The following is a 25,657-nucleotide window of genomic DNA, read 5'->3' on the forward strand; positions in this document are numbered from 1 at the left end:
GTGGCCCCAACTGTAAAGTCATGCTGATGACAAAGCCCTACCTTCTCCAAAGGGCTCAGCGTCCAGCTGAGGGGCTAGGCAGGTGCAACGTCCAAGGCAGGTGGAGGAGAGGGTACTTAGGGGACTGGAGTGGAGTCGTGAGGAAGGGCAGGGATGACAAGGGAGGAGTGAAACACAGCTCTCTAATGCACACCTTTCCGGTGGCCACATCCCTCCCTCCTATTATCTCGTTTAGTGCTCACCACGGTCAACACACTTAATACTTTTACCACCATTTATAGTTAAGAATAGTGACAAAACGTGGGCCTGGGCTCAAGTTTCACAGTCCCAGATTATCTGCTCCAGGGCCCTTGGCCAAGGCACTCTGTTTCTTTGTCTTTATTAGGAGGATAAAAACAACTAATATAACTGATACATTCCTCAAAATGAAACAATTCTGTGCTTGGCACATAGCAGGTCCTCAATAAACCACCACCTTTTTTTTTTTTCTTTAAAGAGATCTGCCCAAGAGCCAGTCAGTGGCCTAGAACTTGATGGCCTCTTGCTTTGTAAAATGCCCAGGATATTTTCTATACGGTCTGTGCAGTGTGTCTACCTTCCCCGGCTGTGAGCTCTTCCAGGACAGGCATGACATCGCCTATCTTTTTTATCAAGTGGCCTCTGTGTGCAGTGACTATTGCTCGCACGGTAAGGTTCTGAAATAAGATAGCATTTTATACCGATAGTGTACCCAGCGGTACATGTGAAATGTTAATAGTCTAGGCAAATGTCCCTCGGAGATAAGTGAGCACTCATGAACCCTTTCCCACTTATCTTGTGCCTCCAGGAACAACTCCCTCTGTACATACCTCTAACCTGGGGGAGCAGAAAACAGTGTAAGTGATGTGAGTCATTCAAGCTTTATGTTCAAACACCATGACAGAAAGTACAACTCATTAGGGTCACACCAATAGGAATTAAGGACATTTTAACCTTGGCTAAGCTAACACATTTTTAGTCAGCAACCTGGAAGCAATTGAGGTTTTATATACAGTATTGTGTATTTATGTGCCTCTCTAATGATTCCTTAAGTGAATCATTCCCTCTTCCCTTCCCCCGCCCAATTCCAAAGAGCTGCTGTTTCCTATTAGGATTTTTAGTTAAATCCCTCCTCTTGCTCTCCTCTCTGCTCAGGCCCTCTGCATCCTTCATTCACTATAAAGTTGTGAGATGGACGTTGGTCTTGCTTTTGAGAAACCAGGCTCCACGCTGGCACCAGACAGGTGGCATCAGCTTGCCACTGACCACATCCCTGCTCTGCCCCCTACCCTTCAAGAGATATTCTCATCCAGCTCCTTAGCTAAGAATGTAAGTCCCAACAATCCAGCCAGAAGGAAGGTTACATATCTCTTCAGCATTTCTGAGACCTCAGACCAGCTGCCCAATGCTTACCTTCAAATGCATTTCATGCCCCTTAAATGCCTTGGGGAGTCAATAAATTAGAGAAACCCTAAATAAATAAACAAGCCTTGGATCTTCATAAAACATGTTGTTGTCTAATCATAAATAAATCTCACCATGGTGTCAGGCAAATGTCACAGAAAATAATATAATGAAATTAAATGCAGTGTGTATTTTCTTAAATAGAAGAACATTGACCCCCAAGGCAAAGAGACAATTCCCACAAGATTGCAGTCCCCACCTCCTAATTTTCCCCACCCCTAACCCCTCCCTCCCTGACTCCAGCCCTAAGGCTGAAGCCAACAAAGCAGTCGTGTTCCTGAGGCTTCTCCAGTTTGACCCGGGCTGCTGTCCTCTGTAGTTAATCAGAGTGTGGTAAGTATTATTGCGATACAAAGTAATACGTTTTAGTTGTGTAACTTTTCTCTTTACCATCTTCTTTAAAAAGAAAAAAAATTATTAAAAAAGTTAAACTATAAAGCTAGTAAATTCTTACCATGTAATTAACACAAGCCAGGGCAGAATTGAATGGTAGGTATTCATCATGTGTCTCACCGAATTTTTTTTAAAAAGCATATGTCTGCAATATGCAATTGTCTTTTAAATTAAATTTGGCTGTAGTGACTCTTAAGAGCTTAGGTATATCATGACTGTTTCTTTAAAATGTGCTACTAGAAGATACATTTGTATGAGGAAAAAAATATTCTTTACCCTTAAAGAAGAAATCATCATATTACCATTAAGGCTCGTGTGTTTAAACATAATATTTTAAATTGCTTCTAGAAAGTTTCTTGTTTTATGATTGGTTTCAGGATTTGCTGTTGGAATTAGTTTTGCTAGTAAGGAGGCACGATTCTGCTTTCCATCATTTTGAGGTTTATCATTACTGTCAGAATTAACTCTAAATGTCTCTGTTTTGTTAGGGGGAAAAAAAAACCAATTTTTTTGAAATTGTTGGGATCTGGCCACTTGTTACCTTTCCTGATTTGTAGCATTGTTATTATCAGCAGTAACACCAAGGCAGCTCTCAGTATTTTCCCTGTCGAGGGAATGATTAGCTTTTCTCACTGGCATGATTTAGAGGAAAAGGAAAAAAGAAACTTTTTTCCCTTCCTCTTATATCCAGCCCCTAAGAAAAGCACATTTGTTATAAATGGTATTTCTGACATCTAGATGTCTAGACTAAAGACTGTAAAATTATGTGTATGAAACTTACAATTTCTATATTCATACATTTTTCATTCAGATGTTTTAAAAAAGAAAAAATACCCATTGAGCGTCTGCTCCGCTCCAGGCCCTGTGGTGGGATAAAAAGTTGAGTGGAGTTATGTCTCTGACTCCAGAAGAGGAGAAGGACCTGAGAACAGCTTACCTTAAAAATATCCAGGACCAGACAGACATCTTTAAATGTCTTAAATGCACTGAAATATATATGATGTGCTACCTGTCCACACCCTCTCATACGTAAATAAGGGTGAAGTCTAATATCATTATGATTATTTCCCTCAAGGATTACATTTATTTGAGCAAGGAGGCTAAATATTTTTCTAAAATTTTCTCTCATTTATTTTACTTTATTGGCCCAGCTTTATTGGTGCCCTAAGGATGTGCTTCATTTACCTCCTGGTAGGTAACCAACCTTGGGAGCACTTGATGTGTTAGCAAAATGTACAGGAAGCCCAGAGGACTGAGCAGGCATTCCATGGGTGGCCATCAATTTTACTGAGAAATCTGCCCTTAACATTGCATTGATGCTCTCTTGGGTTTAACTTGGGGGTAGTGAAAATGGAGACAGATGTGGATTTAATGGATGACCCTTTTAGCACATAGACAATGTTTTGGAAGAGTACATCTGGAGGCTTTTGAAAAAAAAAAACATTATAATCAAGTGTTTGTATAGTCTGCTGCCTCTTCCCTGAACTAAATTTGTCATCATTTAAGTGTTCCATGGCCACAAGCAACTGTATTCTCATTGAAATTTTGAGACCTATTTATACCAATGAAAGCATTTGCAATGGTTTTGTTGTTTTCTTATAAAGTACTGGATGGGTCCTGCTCAAGTTTTAGGTTACTGACACCATCCAAATTCAACAATCTGGAAGTTTTGATTATTGATTTTGTGGCTAAGGACCAGCACTATCTGAGCCTTATTTCCATCACCAGTATGAGTAGTTAGCATTGGGGATAGGGGATAGGGCTGTGGAGGGAGAAATTCTTCCACCCACCCACCATAAAATAAAATTTAAAATCATTTAACAAACTTGACTGTTTACCAAACACATTTTTTTAAAAATAAAGTCTGTTCAAGATGTTCTGTACTGACGTGGATGCAGCTGTTAGCTAGCTGTATTGACTTACCAGGTAAGGGACCTTAGGCCCACATAATTAAAAAGGACAGGTAATTCCAATTCAAATATGAGTCACAGCAAGATTTAAAATCGAGTGCATGCTTCATAAGTCTTCTAGTTCTTTTAGCCGAACTATTAAGTCTAAGACATCTACAAGGCTGCTATACTGTGGATGTGACCAGACACCAGATATGCTATACCAGATATGGGGGAGCCAAGCCCTCTGCAAATCCAAGAGCTGGTGATACCCTCTTCTCCTTTTGGGATTCCTCTTTGCTGAGCTCCTCGTGGAGACAGAGTTCCAGAGAGACTTGAAGAGAGAAACAGAATAAAGGCAAGGCACCAGTCTGAGGAAACAGACCATTACCTAAGTGAGAAATCTGGTTTTAAGTTGAGGGATATCAGGGTCTTTGCATATGAATTAGGACTTTAAAGTTAACTCAAAAATTGATTCAGTCAGTTAATTGTATTTCTTTATTTTTTTTTCAAGTTTATTTATTTATTTTGAGAGAGAGAGAGAAAGCGCCAGTCATGGAGGAGCAGAAAGAGAGGGAGGGAGAGAGAATCCCAAGCATTACTGTCAGTACAGAGCTCCATGTGGGGCTTGAACTCATGAACCATGAGACCATGGCCTGAGCCGAAGTCAGATACTTAACGGACTGAGCCACCCAGGCACCCCTCAATTAATAGTATTTCAACCTTTAATTATGCAGATTGAAATAAATTGTGGGATGAGCTGGAAAAACTCCAACTAAATTGTTTCTTAGAAAGAAAAACCCTCTCTGCTCTTTTACACCCATCCAAGAGTCATAGTAAGGGTCTTAGCTAATCAGAGAATAACAATCCTGAGCTGGAGCACAATGATTGGGTACCATTTCTACAAGAGGTGAACACCTGCTCCCCAAGTGTTAATGAACAGCAAGGGGAGTAACCTTCTCTATACTGTAGGAGAAATGGATTTATCGCTTAATTTAAAAGAATCTTCATTAAAACATGGTCCTGTACATGCATTGGTTTTTGCTGGGCTCAATACACGGACATTACATCACAAATTTCAGTAAGGTTAACTTTGTATGGTAGATTTACCAGAGATTTTTTTCTTTTGATTTTTTTGTGATTGTTAGAGTATCTTCGCTGAGCATATTATTTTGGCTACATTTTTATAATTATATGTATTTGCAGTAAAAATGTAAGTGGTAGGAGAAATTTGAAATTGGGGGGAAATATGTGTTTTATTTTTGTGTAAAAGACTTAAGTGCCACTACTTCAATACTCAAATCATCATTTCGGATGGACTTTCTTTAACACAGCGATTTGCAACCCTCACCACATCTTGGAGCCACCTGGGACACATTAAAAATATCGGTTCCAAGGCCACTAACCCCTTTGCCCAGGCAGTGGGTCCACAGAATCAGAGTGGAGCCAAGTGGTTGGTATTTTTAAAAGGTCAACTCATTACATTATCTAAGATTCCATGTTGCAATTCTTTTATCTCCATAGTACTGACCAGGAAATTGGTTCCCTAAAATTGTACTCCAAGAGTGTTTTACTGCCTTCTTTTATTGTCACAGTGGGTGGGTTTCATTAACACCTGACATAAGCATTTTCCCGGTTCTATGGTACACAACTTTGGGACTTTGATCACTCCTATGGTCACATGCAATTCATCAGCACATGCAAAAGATGTACCTCTTAACAAAACACTATATGCTTCTTTTAAATGGGTCATTCAAATGTCAGTTGTATGTAGACTTTGTTGGCCATTTTTCGCTTCTCAGCTTCCCCCCAGGGAAGGCCTAGAACTGGTGTCTGAGGAAAACACAGGCTTCTCATAAATATGCTTTTAACTTATCTGCACTTTGAGTTAGGATGGCTGTTAACTCAGTCTGTGCTACACTAGGGTGGCCTTCTATTCAGGTGTGTGTCTTGACTGCCTCATTTAATTTTGATGACAATACATTTGCCTTAAATGCCTTCCCTTCTGCATCCCTGTTCCTATGCATGATAAGCAACCTTCATGGGGAATCGGAACTCTGGTTCTCACCAAACACTTTTAATTCAGCCCCATTGCTGCCCAATTCTTACCATATCGTAGCTGGTTAAAATACTCATGGAGGGTTGTCTGAGAATATACATCCAGTGTTTCTCTGAACAATCTACAAAATTTGATTTTTAATCCTGAATCATCCAGATGATCAGGGGGATAAGTAGTTTGCTGGGATCATTTTAGTTTCTCATAGATTGCTTTCAGTGATTCTACTCCAGAATTGTGCTTTAACCCTATACTAGGAAATAAGTTCATGAAAGTCACTGTTCTATTTATTGTAGAGATTCTGTTAAAGGCTTTGACCACCTCATGTCATACATCATCTCCTTTTTGAGGACCTTGATGAGAAATTTCTCTAGGTCTCAATCTGTTCTTATTTTATAGACATGGTCACTTCCCTAAATGTTTGTGTTCCCTCTTTGCTTTGCCTGATGGGAAACTCAGAATTTTATTTGTAGCCCATGTCCAGCAATATACAGAAATTTTAAAGCATGTGCTAAATTTGCTTCAGACTTTACTTTCCCTGTGCCCAATTTCTTCATTTTCCATGTTACATCTTGTTATATTTGTAAGTTTGTAAGACGCTCAAATCTTTGTAAGAACAGGATGAGAGTATTAATCAAGAGTTTCTCGGCCTTGACACTATTGGGCCAAATAATTTATTGTTGGCAGGAAAGGGGGATTAAATGGAGGATTAGGAAGAAAGAATGGGGAGTGGTACCCTTGGCCTCTCTCCACTAGACGTCAATAGCAGTTCCTGGTACTGGGGAGGTACCTTGCCCATAATAGATTTATCTCCTACTTTTAGGGAAGAAGGGCAAGAACAAGAGGTCAAATGACCTTCCAGCCTCTGCCATTTTCTCCAACTCCTTCGGCTTAATACAGTGAACATGCCAACTTGCCATATTTTAGTGTGGTGTATCCTGAACCCCAACACTTAGTATTTTCTAGGCTATGTGCAAGTCACTGTCTTTGGGGGATGTAGATAACTGGAATCCACTTTCACCCTCAGAAAACCTGCAAATGAAAAAACAAAACAAAACAAAATAAAAAATGTAAGTGTTCAGTTTGCACATATCTGAGTCTCATATCTGAAGCTGATATAGCTTCTGAGAGCTTCCCCGATGACCCTGGGGAGAAGGAAGTCAAGAACTGTTATTGGCTTTTAGAGGCAGCCAAGTATCAATAGTGTGGCTCATGCCCAGTGTGCTGGCCCCTATGTTCAGTGGGCTCTGTGCCACATCATGAGAGAGTTGAGCAAGGGTGAGTAGGAAGACAGGCAAATCCAACTTGGAGGATTAGGAACGGCTTCATGGAGGAGGTGGCATTTGACATGAGAGCTTAACGGGTAAGTAGGGAAACAAGGGGCAGGGTCTCACAGCAGGAACAGGGTGGAGGGAATTCCTGAAGAGTGGTGTGCAAAGTGGCCTGAGAAGGGAAGGAAGTGGTAATCAAAGGACTGGAAAAATAGGGTGGATCATTTCCTGAAGGTGACCAGTTTGGGAATGAAAAGGCATTCTTCCCCTAGAACCACTTACGCCTGAGAGCACATTAACAAATTTTAAGATAAAAGTAGAGAAGAAGCTGAATGAATTAGGTCACCGAAGAAGGAGTGTGGGAGAATGACAACAGAGACCTGGGAGGTTCCAATATATCACTGTTCTTTATCCCTGACCTTTGCCCCAGTTCAAGGTTTTAGTAAGAACCTTTACTTCCTTGATGAAAGGAGGATAACGGACTCTCCTGGTGTCAGGAAAATTCCCAAGCACTATCAAATAAATAAATATTCCTGAGAGGCTCCTCATTTATGGATTACCAAGCAAGCATGAGAGGCACCTGGGTGGCTCAGTAAGTTAAGCATCTGACGTTGGCTCAGGTCATGATCTCACGGTTCATTCGTTCAAGCCCCATGTTGGACTCTGTGCTGACAGCTCAGAGCCTACAGCCTGCTTCAGATTCTGTGTCTCCCTCTGTCTCTGCCCCTGCCCCACTCGTGCTCACTCATGTGCTCTCTCTCTCTCTCAAAAATAAACATTAAAAAGAACATTTTTAAAGGATTACCAAGCATAAGCACCATTTTTAACAAAAGGGAAAGTGTTTTGGAGTGGCTTTTTGGTTATAAAAATTATTTAGTTTAGGGGCACCTGGGTGGCTCAGTTAGGTGTCTGACTCTTGTTTTTGGCTCAGGTCATGAGTTCACGGTCAAAGGGATGGAACCCCACGTTGGGATCTGCACTGATAGTTCAGAGCCTGCTTGGGATTCTTTCTCTCCGTCTCTCTCTGCCCCTCCCCTGCTCACGCTCTCGCTCTCAAAATAAATAAATGTTAAAAATAGACATTATTTAGCTAAAATTAGGAAATGCCATACCTTCAATTATACACAATCATTTTTACTTTTACATATAACAGAGTTTTCGTTGTTCGGGCTAACATTTCAGAAATGATGCGATTGGTGGTACATCATCCAAGGATCGTACTGTGATACAGACAATGCAGGGTTCTGTAGGCGATCCAGATAACTGACTCCAGATGCAGACTCAGACCCAGGACTAACGGCAGGCCTGTTGTGGTTTCTGGTTGCTGGAGAAGCTCAGGGAGGAAGATTCCCTGGAGGAGCAGGATCTGAATGTGTCTGGGGAGGGAGGGAAACCGAGAAGTCAGATACTGGTAAACCTCCTTTCCCCACTCCGAGTCTATAATATGCAGAAGGGATATATCCTCACCTATGGCCTACCATGGAGGCTTCACTAAGTTGTGCAGAATGCCCTCCCCACATCACCCCACCACCCCAGACAGTGACCAAAGGCTTTTTGTTTCCAGATATTATTTAGTTTAAATTCAGAAATGTCATACTTTCAATGATGCATAATCATTTTTAAATTTCCTTATAACTGAGAGTTTCCATAGTTTGGCTAAAATTTCAGAAATGATTTTGTAGGAGATGAAAAATAATTTATCCTCTATGCTTCCAAGTTCTCAACTGGGGCCCCTGAAACAAAATACGGATTAAGAAGAGAAAAAACAGAAGTTTATTATGCATATATCTCATGTACACGGGAGATATGCAGGAAAATGAATAACTCTCAGAGGTGGCTTAGAATTTGGGCTTACACACCAGCTTTCAGCTAAAGGCACTGGAGAGAAAGTGTAGGGAAAGCCAATTTTGGGGAGGGGAGCAGGTAAACAAGGTTAAGGTTTGTAATGAAGATTTGAGTCCATACTTTTTCCATTGATAAGAGTTTCTTGTGGTACAGAATCATCCCTCTCTTCCTGATATGAGAAGGGGACACTTACAAATGGAGATTTCCCCTTATAAATGTAAATTTCCCTTACTGGGTAACTTCCTTGTTTTCAGAGCTTCTCCTATGTGTGCTGTCTCTCAAAATAATCAACTAAAAATAACTCTTATGCCAGAGAGGCATATTTTGGAATGGCATTTTCTGGTCTACACACAACAGGTGCAAAGTCAGAGTCCCCATGTGATGCAGAGACTGCATAATTCTGCTTGAGACGCAGGGGAGTGGGACAACTAGTTCCAGATGCAGATGAGACCCAGCACTAAAAAACAGGCCTGCTGGGGGCTGTTTGGGTGCTGGAGAAGCTCCAAGTGACTCAAAGCAGGGGCTTTCCCAATTGAGGTAATTTACTTTGCTTTTCCAGAAATGGGTTGCATACAACCCATGGAATGATCTGGCAGAAAGCTGAGAGCTGGAAGGAGGTAGAGGAGAAAGGCAGGATGGAAACAGAGGGAATGAGGGGACTAGGGAAACTCAAGTCAAGTGACATTCAGCAGTTTGGCGGATCCCAAGAGCATAGCTGAGACTGGTGGAGAGAAATGGAGCCCATGCAGGCCCTGGGCCAATCAATTGGACTCCTTCCTAAAGATAGGACTTGGTCGAATGGAAGAGCATGGACTTCAGCTTTAGCTCACCCACCTGGGAACCTGGCTGCACTGCTCCAAGCATTTGGTTTCAAATTAGGAGAAAAGATTATTATGAAACTAGAATCCCCTCACATACCTAACATTGCTTAACATGAAATTTGGCAGTAGAAACTGCTCAAGAAATTTCCGTTTCCTTCCCTTATCCATGAATAAACAACTGCATTCCCAGAGGAAATGCTCTTGTAAGAATTTAGATAGAAGTAATAAATCATGACCACCGTTAGTGTCCTTTGGCCTCCCCCACTCTGTGGGGGGTGGGAGACAGCTTCCTGCACAACCTTAGGGAAGCCTCTTTGTTCTGGCCTCCCTTACACCAATCCCAATCCTGTAAACTGGGAGGCAGGAACTGACCCCCACCGTGGAATTATCTAATTCCAAAATTATTCTCTCAACTGTCCAAATAAATGCAAAATGCCCGGTTAAATTTGAATTTCAACTAATGGATGAAAAACTTTTTAGTGTAAGTATGTCTCAAATACTGCTTGAGTCTTATTCAAATTTAACAGAATCTCCTTTATTAATTTTCCTAAATGCGGCAGCCCTGTTCCATCGTTTAACCCTAATTTCTGCTTTTCTGAGTCTTAGGCCTAGGCTTCTGCTTCCCAGCTTCTGTAGCAACCTATGGGTAAAATGAAAGATGGTGGTACCAACAGGTATTCCAAGGACGTGGGGCAAATAGAACTCTCATCCTTTACTGATGGGAGTGTAAATTCCACTACTTCACAATACTGTTTGATACTTTCTACCAACCCTAGGGCCCAGCAATTCTACTCCTAGATGTAGACACAACTGAAATACATACCTGGTCCACCTAAAGATGGGTACAAGAATGTTCATAGCACTGCTATCCCATTTCTAATAGTCCAAACTAGAAACAATACAATGGTAGCGTGGATAAATAAGTCATGTATATCTATAGGATGATTTATTATATGACAATGAGAATAAGTGAATTATTGCTATACACAACATGGTTGAATCTCACAATCTTAAATTGGAGCAAAAGAAGCCAGACACAGAAGAATAAATAGTGCATATAATTAAATATATGTAAGTCTCAAAAGCAGGCAAAACGAGGCTCTCGTGTTTAAAGACAAAGTAGAAGTTGGGCAGAGGGGTATGAGTTCCTAAGAGAGTTCAGGAGGGCTTCTGTGGTGCTGGTAATGTCCTTCTTCTTGAACCAGGCTGTGGTTACAAGGACTGTTCACTGTTAAATTCATCAATCATGCTTATAAGCTCTGTACTTGACTACATGTATATTGCACTTCAATTAGATGTTTACTGAAAGAGTTGAGGTCTGTCCTGATGGGGCTTTTTTCTCTGCAGACCTACATTGTTGGAAACACCTCGTGGAGTCCATGTGTGGTTTCCTTATTCACGGAACTATGTGTTAGATCTGTGGGAAAGAACTACAAGACATCTCTCTGCTAAAATTATGTGAAAGACCTAATAGTCAACTTGTTTAAATCTTAGGTATTGGCGTATCCCAGCAATCTGTACAATTCTGGGGTGTGATAGTGTAGGGGTGAATATGACTCGAACTCATTCATGTTTAGAGAGTGTCTGAAATTGAGAACCAGGCAGATCCCTCTACTCTGACCCTAAACGTGTCCCTAAAGTAAAGAAACTGGATCCCAAAGATTACAGGTGGAGAATTTGTGAAGCATGTCCATATTCACGTAAAGGTCAAAGAAGCCCAACCGAAAGAACTCTGGACTGACAGTGACAACTGTGGATTGAACAAAAGTTCTTTTTTTTGTTTCTTAATGTTTGTTTGTTTATTTATTTTGAGAGAGAGAGAGCAGGGGAGGGGCCGAGAGGGAGAGAGAGAGAGAGAGAGAGAGAGAGAGAGAATCCCAAGCAGGCTCTGAGCTGTCAGTACAGAGCTTAATGCGAGGCTCAAACCCATGAACTATGAGATCATGACCCATGCCGAAATCAAGAGTCGGATGCCCAACCAAATGAGCCACCCAGGTGCCCTGACCAAAAGTTATTTTTAAAAGACAATTTTGGGGGCACCTGGGTGGCTCAGTCGGTTAAGTGTCCGACTCTTGGTTTTAGCTCAGGTCATGATCTCACTCACGGTTTCGTGAGTTCAAGCTCCGCATCGGGCTCTGCGCTGGTAGTGTGGATCCTGCTTGGGATTCTCTCTCTGCCCCTTCCCCACTCGCACTGTCTCTGTCTCTCTCAAAATAAACAAATAAACCTAAAAAATAATAAAAAATAAATGAAAGGGCTATTTTGAAGATAATGATTCTGACTTTGGAGCACCTTTAGTGATGGGCAGTAGAAGTTACCTTTTCTTCCTGAGCAGGTCTTGTTTGCTTTGGCTGGCAAGATTATAATCCCAGACTGGTAGAGTCTGTGGAAATAATAATAAAAGCTTTAGAGTCCCAAGAACTGAATTTAAATCCCAGCCCTGCCACTCTGTTACTGCAGACACGTGACTTTCTGTTTCTTTCCCTTTCATCTGTGGCCTCGTAGAAGAAATGCCCTTGTCTTACAATATATAGGAGAGTGTAAAGGAGGGGTGGGGATTCTACTTGTTTCCCTCCAGGACCAAGTACTCTCTTTAGTGTAACTACTACTCGGGAAGAATTTATCCCATGCCAGCCACCACTCTAAGAGCTTTTCAGATATTATTTAATGCACCTGACAGCTTTGTTACTATGTAGTGTGCATATCCCCATTTCACAGATTCAGGACAATGAGGCACATGGAAGGGAAGTAACTCCCCCAAGGTCATTAGCTACTGACTGTGGAGCTGGAGTCTGGCCAGTGTCCATGATGGAAACCACTGGATCCTGCTGTCTGGTCCACCTTCCCATCTTTGGGTTTCCATAATGTTTCTTGTGAGGTGTCCCCATGTCTTTTCCCTGAAAGACGGGGAAGAGGGTGCAGGGCAACACTCCATCTTCGAGACAAACCTCATTTCCTCATCTATAAATTAAAGAGGTTAGACTAGTGATCCTGACTTTCCTTGGCTCTGGCATGTAACCTCTCTGCCTCCATTTTCATGTCTGCAGTAGAAAGCGTCTTACCAGCCTTTATTCCCTGAGTGCTTCAGTGTGCTGGGAATATTAAACAGAGATCAGGGTTAACTAGAGATCAAACATGAACACACTTTGGAAAGTAGAATGCTCCTTGCGAACATCAGCCATTGTTATATTGGCAACATATCACATTCAGGTTTTTTTCCATCTGCTTTCTTGCCACTGAGACTCTCTTTAGATTCTCCCTCATGTATATGGTAGTTTGCAGTTTTCAAACTTGATCTTACTTGAGCCTGCCAAATACCAGCAATGACTAAAATCCAAGCCTTTAGGGGTGCCTGGGTGGCTCAGTCAGTTGAGTGTCCAAGTCTTGATTTCGGCTCAGATCTTGACCTCGAGGTTCATGGGTTTCAGCCCCATGTCGGGCTCTGTGCTGACAGTGTGGAGCCTGTTTGGGATTCTCTCTCTCTCTCCCTCTCTCTCTGCCCAACCCCCAGCTCGCTCTCTCTCTCTCTCTCTCTCCAAATAAATAAATAAACTTAAAAAAATAAATAAATAAAATAAAATCCAAGCCTTGAGATTCCTACCCCATTGTTTACTTTATCACCACACTGTCATTAGCCTTCTGGAGCTGTGACCCCATGCACTATCCTTGCTACTTAGCAATGTTTAGTCTAAAATAGACACAGGGGAGCATATGTCAGGTCACTGGCATACAGGAAGCACAGTGCTTAATAGACATAGTCTATTGACATAGTCTTAGAGATGACTGCAATACAACAAACCATGAGAAAAGTGGTATTATACCCATTTTAAAGATGTTAGGGCACCTGGGTCGCTCAGTCTGTTAAGCATCTGACTCCGGCTCAGAGGTCACGATCTCATGGTTCGTAGGTTCAAACCCCGTGCTGGGCTCTGTGCTGACAGCTCAGAGCCTGGAGCCTGCTTCGGATTTTGTGTCTCCCTCTCTCTCTGCCCCTCCCCCTGCTCACAAGCTCACACGCTCTCTCTTTCTCTCTCTCAAAAATAAACATTAAACATTTTTCAAAAAAAAAAGAATATAGACTTATTGGTATATTTCTTTCTTTCTTTTTTTAATATTTTTTTAACGTTTATTTATTTTTGAGACAGAGAGAGGCAGAGCATGAACGGGGGAGGGTCAGAGAGAGAGGGAGACACAGAATCGGAAGCAGGCTCCAGGCTCTGGGCCATCATCAGCCCAGAGCCCGACGCGGGGCTCGAACTCACGGACCGTGAGATCGTGACCTGAGCTGAAGTCGGACGCTTAACCGACTGAGCCACCCAGGCGCCCCAAGTATATTTCTTTCTTTAATCATACACACGCAGCAGCCACAGCTATGCATACATTTTGTCTGTAATAATTTTTCCAGTATATATTTTGAAGGTAATGGATAATTCATCCTTGAGGCCAGAAGTATATCTATAGCATTCCATACTGAGCAGCCCACTACCTGCACAATTTATTCACATTCTGTAATTATTTCTTGGATAATAGATTGAGCTCGCACTGTGTGCCCGCTCTAATTAGACGGTGGTAGGAAAGGTATCATAATCCTCCTACATAATCAGAGAGGAGAAAGACCTTTGGACCCCAATGAAATATCTATCTAGCCCTGCAGTTTCAACATAGTTCCTAATGTGATTTGACAGTAAATATAGAGCCTTCTCAACCTGGTGGTTTTCCCTTTGTGTCATAAAGCAGGTTCTCGATAATAAATATTAGAGGCACCTTTCCAAGGCAGTCCAAAGTGTCTTGGCTTTTATTATTCCATAAAACCTCCACCCCCACCTTTTGTTTAATTTTTTTTGATGTTCACGTTTGAGAGAGAGACACACACAGAGCGAGCAGGGGAGGAGCAGAGAGAGAGGGAGGCACAGAATCCAAAGTGGGTTCCAGGCTCTGAGCTGTCAGCACAGAGCCCGACACGGGGCTTGAACACACTGACTGAGAGATCATGACCTGAGCCGAGGTTGGACGCTTAACCGACTGATCACCGAGTCAAAACCTCCACCCCTTTTATAAGGACTCACCTGTTGGGGGAATCAACTGATCACAGCCATGGATTTCAGCATATACAAAATCAATCAGGAAAAAGAGCAGGGCAGAGGAAGAGCTGAGAAGACTGGCAAAGGCTGAGAGAGACCTGTAAATCAGATCTCCATTGCTGTCTGCTTCACAATTGCCTCTTAAAATGTTACTCACCCAGGGTCCACCCCAGCTAGTGAATCAGAATCAAGCACATGTGTTTCGCAGCCAAGCACTAAGGATGAACCTAGTGCACAGCCAGGACTGAGATGCATGGTGGGAGCATCTTTTTTTTTTTAATGTTTATTTTTGAGAGAGAGAGAGGGAGACACAGAATCTGAAGCAGGCTCCAGGCTCTGAGCTGTCAGCACAAAGCCTGATGTGGGGCTCGAACTCACAAGCTGTGAAATCATGACCCGAGCCGAAGTCGGACGCTTAACCAACTGAGCGACCCAGGTGCCCTGCAAGTGGGAGCATCTTTGACTGGGGCCTTCCCTGACAACATGGAGGAACAGGTGGACAGATAACGGGGCCTTGCACCTGGTTAAGGGAAACGTTGCAGGTGAACAGGGGCCAAGGCTACAGAGCACTGCATATGGTTAGATATGAAGTAGTAAAGAAGAAAGCTTTAACATTAGTCGTTGTGAAACCAAACACATTCCCTCCCTTGGGAGTTCTGACTGGTTAAAGCTCAGGAGACTTCACTTGATCACTTGATGAAATCTGAAAAGTATAGGTACCACTTTGTTCAAGGGACACTATTCCTTAGTGGTTTTTCAACTATTGCATTTTTCTGTGGAAGCTTGAAGCACCACCCCCCTCACCCTTTTTTTTTCAGATTCTGGACGACGATTTCACACACAAAAAAATAATCATTTTTGGGGGTGCCTGGGTAGCTCAGTTGAGATAGCGACCGACTTTGGCTCAGGTCATGATCTCACAGTTCATGGGTTTGAGCCCCACGTCAGGCTGTGTGCTGACAGCTCAGAGCCTGGAGCCTGCTTCAGATACTGTGTCTCCCCTCTCTCTCTCTGCCCCTCCCGCATTCATTCTCTCTCTCTCTCTCTCTCTCAAGAATAAATAAACATTTAAAAAATTAATCGTTTTTTTTTTAAGTAACCCAAGACATCTGTTAGCTATCAGGACACCACTAGTAATTATGCAATGAAGGCTGACATTAGCTAGAAGCATCTGTGTGATGGCAATTTTTTGGAGAAGTAAAGAACTCTATCTCACAAAGTTCTCTTAAGGAGAAACTGAGATAATGTCTGTGCAATAGCTTTGGATTCTTTTTATGTTTTTTTATTTATTTTTGAGAGAGAGAGAGAGACAGAGACAGAGACAGAGTATGGGGTGTGGGGCACACAGAGAGGGAGACATAGAATCCGAAGCAGGCTCCAGGTTCTGAGCTGTCAGCATAGAGCCTGAAACGGGGCTTAAACCCACAAACTGTGAGATCATGACCTGAGCCGAAGTCGGACGCTTAACCGACTGAACCACCCAGGCGCCCCTCTGTGCAATAGATTTGTAAAAGTTATTAGAATTACTATTAAATAAAACACCTCATACGCAAAATAGATATTGTTCAGGATGGTTGTCTTGAAAAAAGAAGAAAAAAATCCTCTTGCCAATAAAAAGAGAAAAAAATCAGAGAAAGGGGCTATAAACCTCCCCAGAAAACCTGTGAAAGGAGCCCTCACCCCATCTCCTTGATGTTTCTAATTGCCTAGTATCGACAATATCTGGAAATGTCTTGTTAAGTCAGTTGAGTGTGGCCACCCCTAATTAAGAGAAATGTGATGAAATGTCTTCTCAACTGGAATCTGCGTGATATCCAACCAATACAGGCAGGCGTTTGATACTTTTTTGGGTTTGTTTTCACAGGCAGTGCCCTTCGGAACTTAGCCTTAAAAATGAATCCCGTTGTTTCACAGCCAGGATATGGGACCGGGGGTGTGATGCATAGTGACTGGCAATCTGGCGTATTTGACTGCTGTGATGACCTGGGGATTTGTAAGTACATGTGTTATTGTTCCTCCTCGGCTCCCATAATACAGGTTCCTGACCTAATAAAACTCATCTACTCATCCTGCCATTGAGCTCCTGCTTTATGGTCAACTCAGAAGTCACAAGCTGCAAGCCCGTGGGTGGATTTAGCCACCAGATATGTTTTGTTTGTCCTGTACACAATGACCTCTCTTCATGCATTACTTTAAAAATACTAGGAAACATATAAAATCAGATTTCACATAAAAATCTGGCCTCCCAATGTAGATTTCCAGCTTCTCTTGGAAATCGGAAAATATGGAGAGATGAGCCTTCAGCACACATGGTGGGGGTCTGCTGCTGCTTAGCATGAGCTAATCCCACTGAAGGAGATTCTCATTCTAGTTTGCCATATGTATTTATGTCCACCATTGTCTATTCTGTGTTTTTTGTCTCAATCTATTTCACTCATTTTAGCTGTGCGACCTTGAGTTTGTGATCCTTGCTTAGATCGATCACCTTTTGCAATTTTCCACCTCTTAGTATCACCATGTTCTTGACATATCGGTCTGGTTTGTCTTCTATTTACTTCTCCTTTTACCTACAATGCCGTCCTGTGTTTCCCAGCTTTCAGTGATGTTCTTGCGACTCTTGTCATTGTTCCATTTCAGGAAGCCTTGCGGGTTTTTAGCTTTACTGAAATCTAATTCTTTTCTACAACAAAACACACTGTTTATGTGAGAAACCTTTTCTTATTTCAGAGTCTCATGTCGTATGGGTTGCAGACATCCTCTGTGGGGCTCATCTTTCCATTGTGTGTGAAAAATAGCCTCCTTTTTTGTATGTGATGGAAGTTCCACCAGGTTCTTTGGAGATAGCCTTTTGCTTAAAAACAATCAATCAAGAAACCACAGACTCTCTTATCATACCAGAACTCCATCCCAGAACTTTTCAAAACACATTTTTACTCAAAGCATATTTGAGAACAGTTTCCTGTTTGTTTCTATTTTCTTTTTTTTTTTTTAATTTTTTTAAACATTTATTTATTTTTGAGACAGAGAGAGACAGAGCATGAACAGGGGAGGGTCAGAGAGAGAGGGAGACACAGAATCTGAAACAGTCTCCAGGCTCTGAGCAGTCAGCACAGAGCCCGACACGGGGCTCCAATTCACGAGCGAGATCATGACCTGAGCTGAAGTCGGCCGCTTAACCGACTGAGCCACCCAGGTCCCCCTGTTTCTATTTTCTTAAGCCCTTTCTCTGCCTTACAGAGACTCTTTACAGTGAAACTGCGCTCAACTTTTTAAACTACCAATACACATATCCCTTAATTCCTGCTTGCTTCCATCCACATGATGAGGACAGTGCCCTCCTTTTGCCTGAATGACCACCTAGAAACTATTTCTGCTCTTTGTAATGATTTCTTTACTCAGTGTTTTCTGCCCCTAAACACCCTCCCATGGTTTTTCCACGGCTTCTCAGACATCCTGACGCCACAAACTTCCTCTGCAAGCGTGACCCGAATGTAACAAGGGCAGGGAAGAAAGATAATGGGAACAATCTCAGACTGGCAAGGCAGGAGCTTTTGCAATTAAATCTGACCCAGTAATAATGACTCACAAATTATCCCCAGTTCCTGGATAGCCGGCTCTAGAAGCAAGACACTGAGAGCCAGGTGACAACATTGTTTTCTCTGAGTCCCCATTAAAGTCATTTCCTGAGCCAACATCTTTTTGAAAGAGGTGTGATTTCATTGAAAGCATGGTGACTTTCACTAACTCTTCTATGTGGCTTCCCCCCCTTCCTCCCCGCACCCAGGCCTCTGTGGGACCTTCTTTCCCCTATGCCTTTCCTGTCAGATCGCCTCTGACATGAACGAATGCTGTCTGTGCGGAGCGAGTGTCGCCATGAGGACCTTGTATCGGACGCGATATGGCATCCCGGTAAGTCACCCGCGTGCACGGTGAGGCGTGAGCCCAGATACCAGAGGGTTCCCTTCAGTCTGACCACAACTGTGTGATTGCCCACCTTGCCTTCATGGCTTGGCCCTGATCTTTTCTCCACTCCTGTCCTAAATGTGTCATGTGATTACCAGGGGCTGTGCTGCCACGGACACCATGGAACAAATTAGTACCACAATCTTAAATTGTTCCAGTAGGTATGTCCCTGAAACAGTTGCTGGAGGTGAGTAGGTGAGGAACGGAGGGCCCTTAGCCTCTCCTGGCTTTACTCAGAGTCAGACATAGGACCCTACAAATCTGCAGGCTGAGCCACAGTTAGAAAGCCGTGGGATGAAATGGGGGTGTAGTGGATCCCTTCACAGCTGGCACGCCTGCCTTCTAAGCCAGTGTTCATTCATTCAAAAGTGATTATTGAGCATCTGGACCCTGGCTAAGTCCTATCGTATTCATTCATTCAACAGGGATTTATCCCGTACATGGGACATGCCGATTCCAGAAGCTAGAGACACCTCAGTGAACAAAGCAAATCAAAAGCCCTGTCTGCGTGTAGCTTACATCCTTTTTCTTCTTATGTTTTTGAGAGCTTTATTTGCACATAGTTTCAGACTTAAAAGTTGCAGAAATAATACAACAACAAAAAAGAAATAATACAAAGAATTCCTGAATGCCCTTCACCCACATTCCCCAAATACTAAAATCTTGCCACCTTTGCTTTATTTACTCTTTCCTCTACCTCTCTGTCCATTCTGTTTTATTTTTTCCAAAATAAACATTGAGAGGAAATTACAAACTTGATGTCCTATTACCTCTGTTACAGCATGCATTTCTTAATAGCAAGGACGTTCATTTATATAACCATAACATAATGACCAAAATCAGGAATTTAACATTGATACAACACTATCAGCTAATATGTGGATCTTATTTAAACTTTACCAATTAACCCAATTAACATTCTTTGGATGAGAAGAAAATCAATCTGGAATCACACATTTGTTCAACTGTCATTCAACCCTAGTTATTCCTACAATAGGGAATAGTTTCTCACTCTTTCCCTGTCTTTTTTTCCTCCCAAGTACAGATCAGTTATTTTGTAGACTACCCCTCAATTTGGTGTGTCAAATTTGTCTTCATGGTTAGACAGGTTTTACACTTTGGCAGAACCTCCACAGAACTGACCCAATATGTGCTGTGCTTCATGTCAAGAGGCACATGACATCGGTGTATCCCATTATGGTGGTTTAATTTGATTACTTAGTTAAGATATAGCGTCTGCTAGGATTCTCGACGGTAATGTTGCCTTTTTCCCCTCTATAATGTGTAAGCACCTTGGTGAGAGATATAAATATTTTATTCCTCATCAAACCTTCACCCACAAGGAATAATAGCCATTGACGATTCTCACCTGGATCAATTGTTACTATGATGGCTGTCAATGGCAGAGCTTACATTCTAATAGGAGAAGATGGCCACAGTGTAACTAAGTAAACACTTTATAGGGTGCTGATGAGTGGTACAGAAAAAATAAAGCCAAGATGAGGAATAAAGAGTGTTGAAGCATTCTAATTTTATTTTATTTTCAGCATCATAAAATGTATTTTCATCTAAACAAGGTTTATCCCAGGAATGCAAAGATGGTTCAGTATCAGAATACTCTATTTATAGATTCAAAAAGAAAAGCCATATGATCATCTCAACTGATGCCGAAAAAAGCATTCAACACAATTCAATACTCATCCACATTTTTAGAAAGGGAGTTCTAATTTTAAGTATGGTTATCAGGGAAGGCCTTGGTACAAAAGTAAAGACCTAAAAGGATGAGAAGTTGACCCACTTGGGGGTCTTCAGCCAGGCAGAGGGAAGGGCACCACCAAAGACTTTTAAAGTAGAGTTTATCTGGAATGTTCCAGAAACTGCAAGGGGCTAGGGAGGTAGGTATAGAGAGAGTGAGGGGGTGAGGGTAGGATGTCATAGAAAAAGATGACATCAGAGCAAGAGTTAGAACTTCTAGGGCCTTGAAGACCATTATAAGAACTTTAGCTGTTACTCTGAGTGAGCAGAGAAGCCATTGAAATGTTTTAAACAAAGAAGTGACATGATGGATTTTTTTCCTGAAAACTTAGCCTCTGCCCCAATCACTGCTCCCATAGAAACGGGAGCAAGTTCTTAATCCCCCTACGCCTCAGCCCCCTCACTGATTGAATGGTCATGATGATATCTCCCCTTGGTGGTGTAGTAAGAGTCATGTGAAATAATGTATGGACAATGTATATACTATCCATAGCACAGGATCTGGCAATTAATAAGTGCTCAGTAGGGGCGCCTGGGTGGCTCAGTAGTTTGGGCGGCCGGCTACAGATGATCTCGCGGTCTGTGAGTTTGAGCCCCGCGTTTGGCTCTGTGCTGAGAGCTCAGAGCCTGGAGCCTGCTTTGGATTCTGTGTCTCCCTCTCTCTGCCTCTGCCCTGCTTGCTCTGTGTCTCTGTCTCTCTCTCAAAAATAATAAGCATTGGGGCGCCTGAGTGGCTCAGTCGGTTAAGCGTCTGACTTCGGCTCGGGTCACAATCTCACGGTCCGTGAGTTCGAGCCCCGCGTCAGGCTCTGTGCTGACAGCTCAGAGCCTGGAGCCTGTTTCAGATTCTGTGTCTCCCTCTCTGTCTGACCCTCCCCCGTTCATGCTCTGTCTCTCTCTGTCTCAAAAATAAGTAAACGTTAAAAAAAAATTTTTTTTTAAGTAATAATAAACATTAAAATTTTTTTTTTAAATAAGTGCTTGGTAAACAACTACTTTTACTTCTGTTCTTTTCTTCGAGAATCACTCAGTTGTTTCACAGGGCAGAGGTGTGTTCAGAGCCTGACTCATTTCTCCTGCGTGCTTGCTCAGCTGCCTGACTTGCTCAGCAGCTGCAAGTGAGGCTGCTCTCATTCATGCTATTCTTAAGGCAGCATAACACACAGAGGTTCTTAATTTTGTGCCCTGACCTTGAACTTCCTGAATTGCATGCAAAGTGTCATTCATATGTACTTATGCATATGGTGTGAGGGTAAGATTCTCAAAGCAACCCAAAACCTCAACATGGAATATAGGAAGGGGAACTTAGCTGGATCCTGGAGATAAGGGGTTAGGAAACACTCAACATATAGCAAACTGTTTGACTCTCTGCTAAGTCATTTGGTGGTGTCAGTTTTCTCATCTGTCATGAGGAAGTTGTGCAAGATGATTCCTAGTTCTAGGATTCTAGGATAAGGTATGGTTCCTCGATGTACAATGAAGCAATATATTTATAGACAGTGTATCTCTATTTCCTCCTTAGAACAGACCTAAAAATAATTCCCTGGACTGATTTGTATCATTCAGGCTCTCTGCTTTGTTTCTCTTTCATATCCATGCAAACTTTTATGGGGCTGGTACAATGCAGCCTCTCTGATCTGCCCCCCCCACCCCCCACCCTGCTTCATGGACACAGTCAAGAAAGCATCCCTTTGGCCAGGGCATAAGAGAGAAGGAGGAAGAAAAGAAAGAAACAACTACTGATTGTACTACTACTTGCTGGGATATTATTCTGATGTATATTTACTCATTTACTACTTGCAAACTCCTGTGGTACAGGAATTGTTACCTCCCTTTATAGATATGGAAACCATATATATGAGAAAATGAGAAAGGCTTAAGGTCATAGAACATGTGAATGTTGGAATTGTTCACCCAGTGTCTCCTGCACCAGAATAGGCGTCCTTTCAAGGGCATGTCTCCCAGAAGGTCATTGAGGACCCAACTGGACCCTTCCATTGAGAAGGCCCCCAAATCCTTGCAAAATAGTCCATACCATGGTTTGCCAAACAATATTCATTACTTTCTTCTTTTCCCGATAATTTGCGTATCTCCTTTTCTCCTAACACCCCCCCTTTGCAGAACTTGAGAGAGGTCAACGAAATTGGCCAGAGGGATGCAGTGTGGGGCCTGGTCTGGCACTACTTGCAAGCTACAGAAAATTTGTGCATTTCACAATCGGCTTTAAGGGGAAGCATTTTAGAAGAGATGACAGAGGACTCGGGCTATAGTTGTAAACTGCAGATCATTTGACATAGTGTCACAAGGGCACTGGCTTGAAAAAAGAAAGACCAAGAGCTGCCACCAATTTGTTATGTGATCTGAACAAGTCATTTAGCTTCACTTGGTCATCAGAAAAATAAGGATAATGTCACAGAATTCTCATGATAAAGCAGTAACATACAATGTACCTTTTTTAAATGTTTGTTTTATTGATTTTGAGAGAGAGAGCAAAAGCAGGGGAGGGTCAGAAAGAGAGAGAGAGAGAGAGAGAGAGAGAGAGAGAATCCCAAGCAGTCTTCATGCTCAGCTCAGAGCCCAACATGGGACTCAAACCCAAGAACCATGAGATCATGACCTGAGCTGAAATTAAGAGTCAGACACTTAACCGACTGAGCCACCCAGATGCCCCCAATGTACCTTTTAAAGAGTTTTGAAAAACTATACAAATGCAAGGAATTGTGTGAATGTATTTATGGGATATATGTTGACCCACTGCTTGTTTTTCCACAGGGATCTATTTGCAGTGATTTCCTATGGCTGGGATGTTTCCCTCATTGCACCCTTTGCCAACTCAAGCGAGATATTGAGAAAAGAAAAGCAATGAATGCTTTCTAAAAACGGCTTACAACTTGGTAAGTTGTTGGGAATTCTTTGATTTAGGAGTAACAAAACAAATTCTCAATAACATCTTTTATTTCCTTGGTCTTCTCTCACAAACACATGAAACATCCCTTACAAAATGGGGGACAAATGATTTTTAATTGCCAGGCCACACCAACAGTCGGTAGTCAGCTTCCATGGTTTGACAGGGCTAAATCTGATAGGATAACAACGAATTCTGGGATTTTTTAGGTTGTCTGCCACAGGAGGGGTGGCTGTGTGATGCGCCAAGTGAGCACGCCACATATCAACCACGTATATCTTAACTAGACCATGACTTAAGGTAGTCGAGATATGTATGCGACCAGACCTTCATTTCCCTAAGTATGGTTCCTAGTTCTACTGTTACCAACAGTAACCAGTTGAGGTATTATACTAAACGTGACTGCGTAATGTGCCTAGTTCTGTGTTCTTGATGACATCAGAATGTTAATATAACAATCCTTCCTCCAAAGTGATGGGAAGCTAGTTTTTAGTCTCTATAAGTGTGGACAATTCACCCAGTTATGCCAAATTCCCAAAGCCCCCACTATGAAGAAGAGTTACTGACTTTTTCGTGACTATGTTATCAAAATTGGGTAGCTGCTCATTTACCTGGTTTCCTAAGCTCCCCTACTCACATTTTTAATCTTCTGAGTTCCTGTTTCTCTCAGGCAAGCAGGTAATAGTTTACTTGTCCTGTCTTTCAATGTCTTATTGCCAGTCCCCGTGGAATTTGCAATTAATGTTTAGTTTTCACGTGGAAATGGCTATTATCTATAAAATCCTATCTCCCAAGAGGCCTTTGAGAATGTTTGATTAGGATGGTACATTCATGTGCATAATAAGTTGTCACTGGCCCAATCTGTCCTTTTTTAGTTATTTTGCCACATGCTCCACAAAACAATGTCCTCTCCATGAGCATTTTTAGTTCATTTCATGTTGCATTTTCATACCATTTTAGTATCTGAGCATTTGTCTCCCAATTGCTTTCAACCCTCAATGACTGAGATGCAGAGTCAAGATGGGGAGTTTTCTTATCATCCCTCTTCCTCCTTTACTCTACCTGCTGAGAATTGACTATTATCTCTCTTTCCAAGCACTGACGTTTGTTAAAAGGCCTGTGTTAATAACTTGACTCAGAACCTGATGCCAAAGTAGCCCTAAGGGAAGGAAGATGTGACAGTTTACTGGTATAGTCATCCGGTCAATGAAAAAGATTGGTTAGTGTTCTCTGCCCTTTGGAGACTCTTGCCTTGGCATGGTTGATGATTCATTGACATTTGATAACAGAAATTAACTCTGGCAATCTACAGATTATTCTATTGGTTCCCTCAACCACCTAGCGACAGTGCCTGACACTCAGTAGGCATTTAATAAATATTGTGGAAGAATAACTCAATGCAACTTTCAAGCAAGGAAGCATAATGAGGCCCTCACCTAGGAGATTCATGTGAATCTTAACTGGTGATTGTGATTCTTTCTAATAGATTGTACTGAAGCAGGGACCATGATTTGATGTAAATTTTAAATATGTAACAATTTGGCAGTAGGGTTGAGGTGGAACAGAAGTTTAGATTTTTGGAACAAGATAATATAAAGAAAGAAACTGATAAGTCCTGATTTGTTCATTCATTCTCTCTTTTCTTTTCTTTCCTTTTTTTTTTTTTTTCCTGATTTCTACAGGTCATATTCACAATGTGGTAAAAGAAATGCTGGAATGACACACTGCACCTGCTGTGCTATCTCACCCCAAATCTGAGAAACTAATTCAACTAATCATATGGCTTCCAATGACTTCAAGACCTTTTTAATTTCCAGTTTATTGCAAAAGAAGTATATTTCCCATGCTGTTCTCTAAAATGACTGCTATTAAAAAATGAACATCCTCCACATTTCTTGTGTCTTTAAATACAGCTTCATGAAAAATTCAATATGATTTTTTAAAAAAAATGAACCCAAGTTTGTTAAAATGTTAAAGTTGAATGACGGGTACATGGAGAGTCTTTTTTTTTTTTCTTTCTTTTTTTAATTTTGAAAGGCTTTTTTTTTTAAGTATAGTTGACACATAAAGATTCTTTTTTTAAATGTTTATTTTTATTTATTTTGGGGGGAGGAGTGAGTGGGGGAGGGGCAGAGAAAGAAGAGAGAGAGAATCCCAAGTAGGCACCATGCCCAGTGCAGAGCCTGATGTGAGTCT

General features: G+C 41.9%; 1 protein-coding gene and 1 non-coding gene across 2 annotated transcripts; both read left to right on the forward strand.

The window, feature by feature from the left end:
• Positions 1–512: 512 nt before the first annotated feature.
• On the forward strand, positions 513–25,350 carry LOC102963150 (placenta-specific gene 8 protein). The gene is made up of 6 exons (XM_042984265.1): positions 513–687; positions 1,726–1,815; positions 16,703–16,831; positions 18,623–18,747; positions 23,329–23,450; positions 25,144–25,350. Exons 3-5 carry the CDS (start codon positions 16,732–16,734, stop codon positions 23,431–23,433), a joined length of 330 nt encoding a protein of 109 aa, XP_042840199.1. The 5' UTR covers positions 513–687; positions 1,726–1,815; positions 16,703–16,731; the 3' UTR covers positions 23,434–23,450; positions 25,144–25,350.
• Positions 11,068–11,200, forward strand: LOC122238276. The gene has a single exon (XR_006217221.1). It is a non-coding gene; the product is annotated as a small nucleolar RNA SNORA18 (small nucleolar RNA).
• Positions 25,351–25,657: the final 307 nt, after the last annotated feature.

This window comes from Panthera tigris, chromosome B1 (assembly GCF_018350195.1).
Source record: "Panthera tigris isolate Pti1 chromosome B1, P.tigris_Pti1_mat1.1, whole genome shotgun sequence".
Taxonomy (NCBI): Eukaryota; Metazoa; Chordata; class Mammalia; order Carnivora; family Felidae; genus Panthera; species Panthera tigris.

Coding starts and splice junctions, on each gene's coding strand:
- LOC102963150 (XM_042984265.1), top strand. CDS start 16,732: ATGAATCCCGTTGTTTCACAGCCAGGATATGGGACCGGGGGTGTGATG. Junction 16,832..18,622: donor CTGTGATGACCTGGGGATTT/GTAAGTACATGT, acceptor CCCCGCACCCAG/GCCTCTGTGGGACCTTCTTT. Junction 18,748..23,328: donor GGACGCGATATGGCATCCCG/GTAAGTCACCCG, acceptor GTTTTTCCACAG/GGATCTATTTGCAGTGATTT.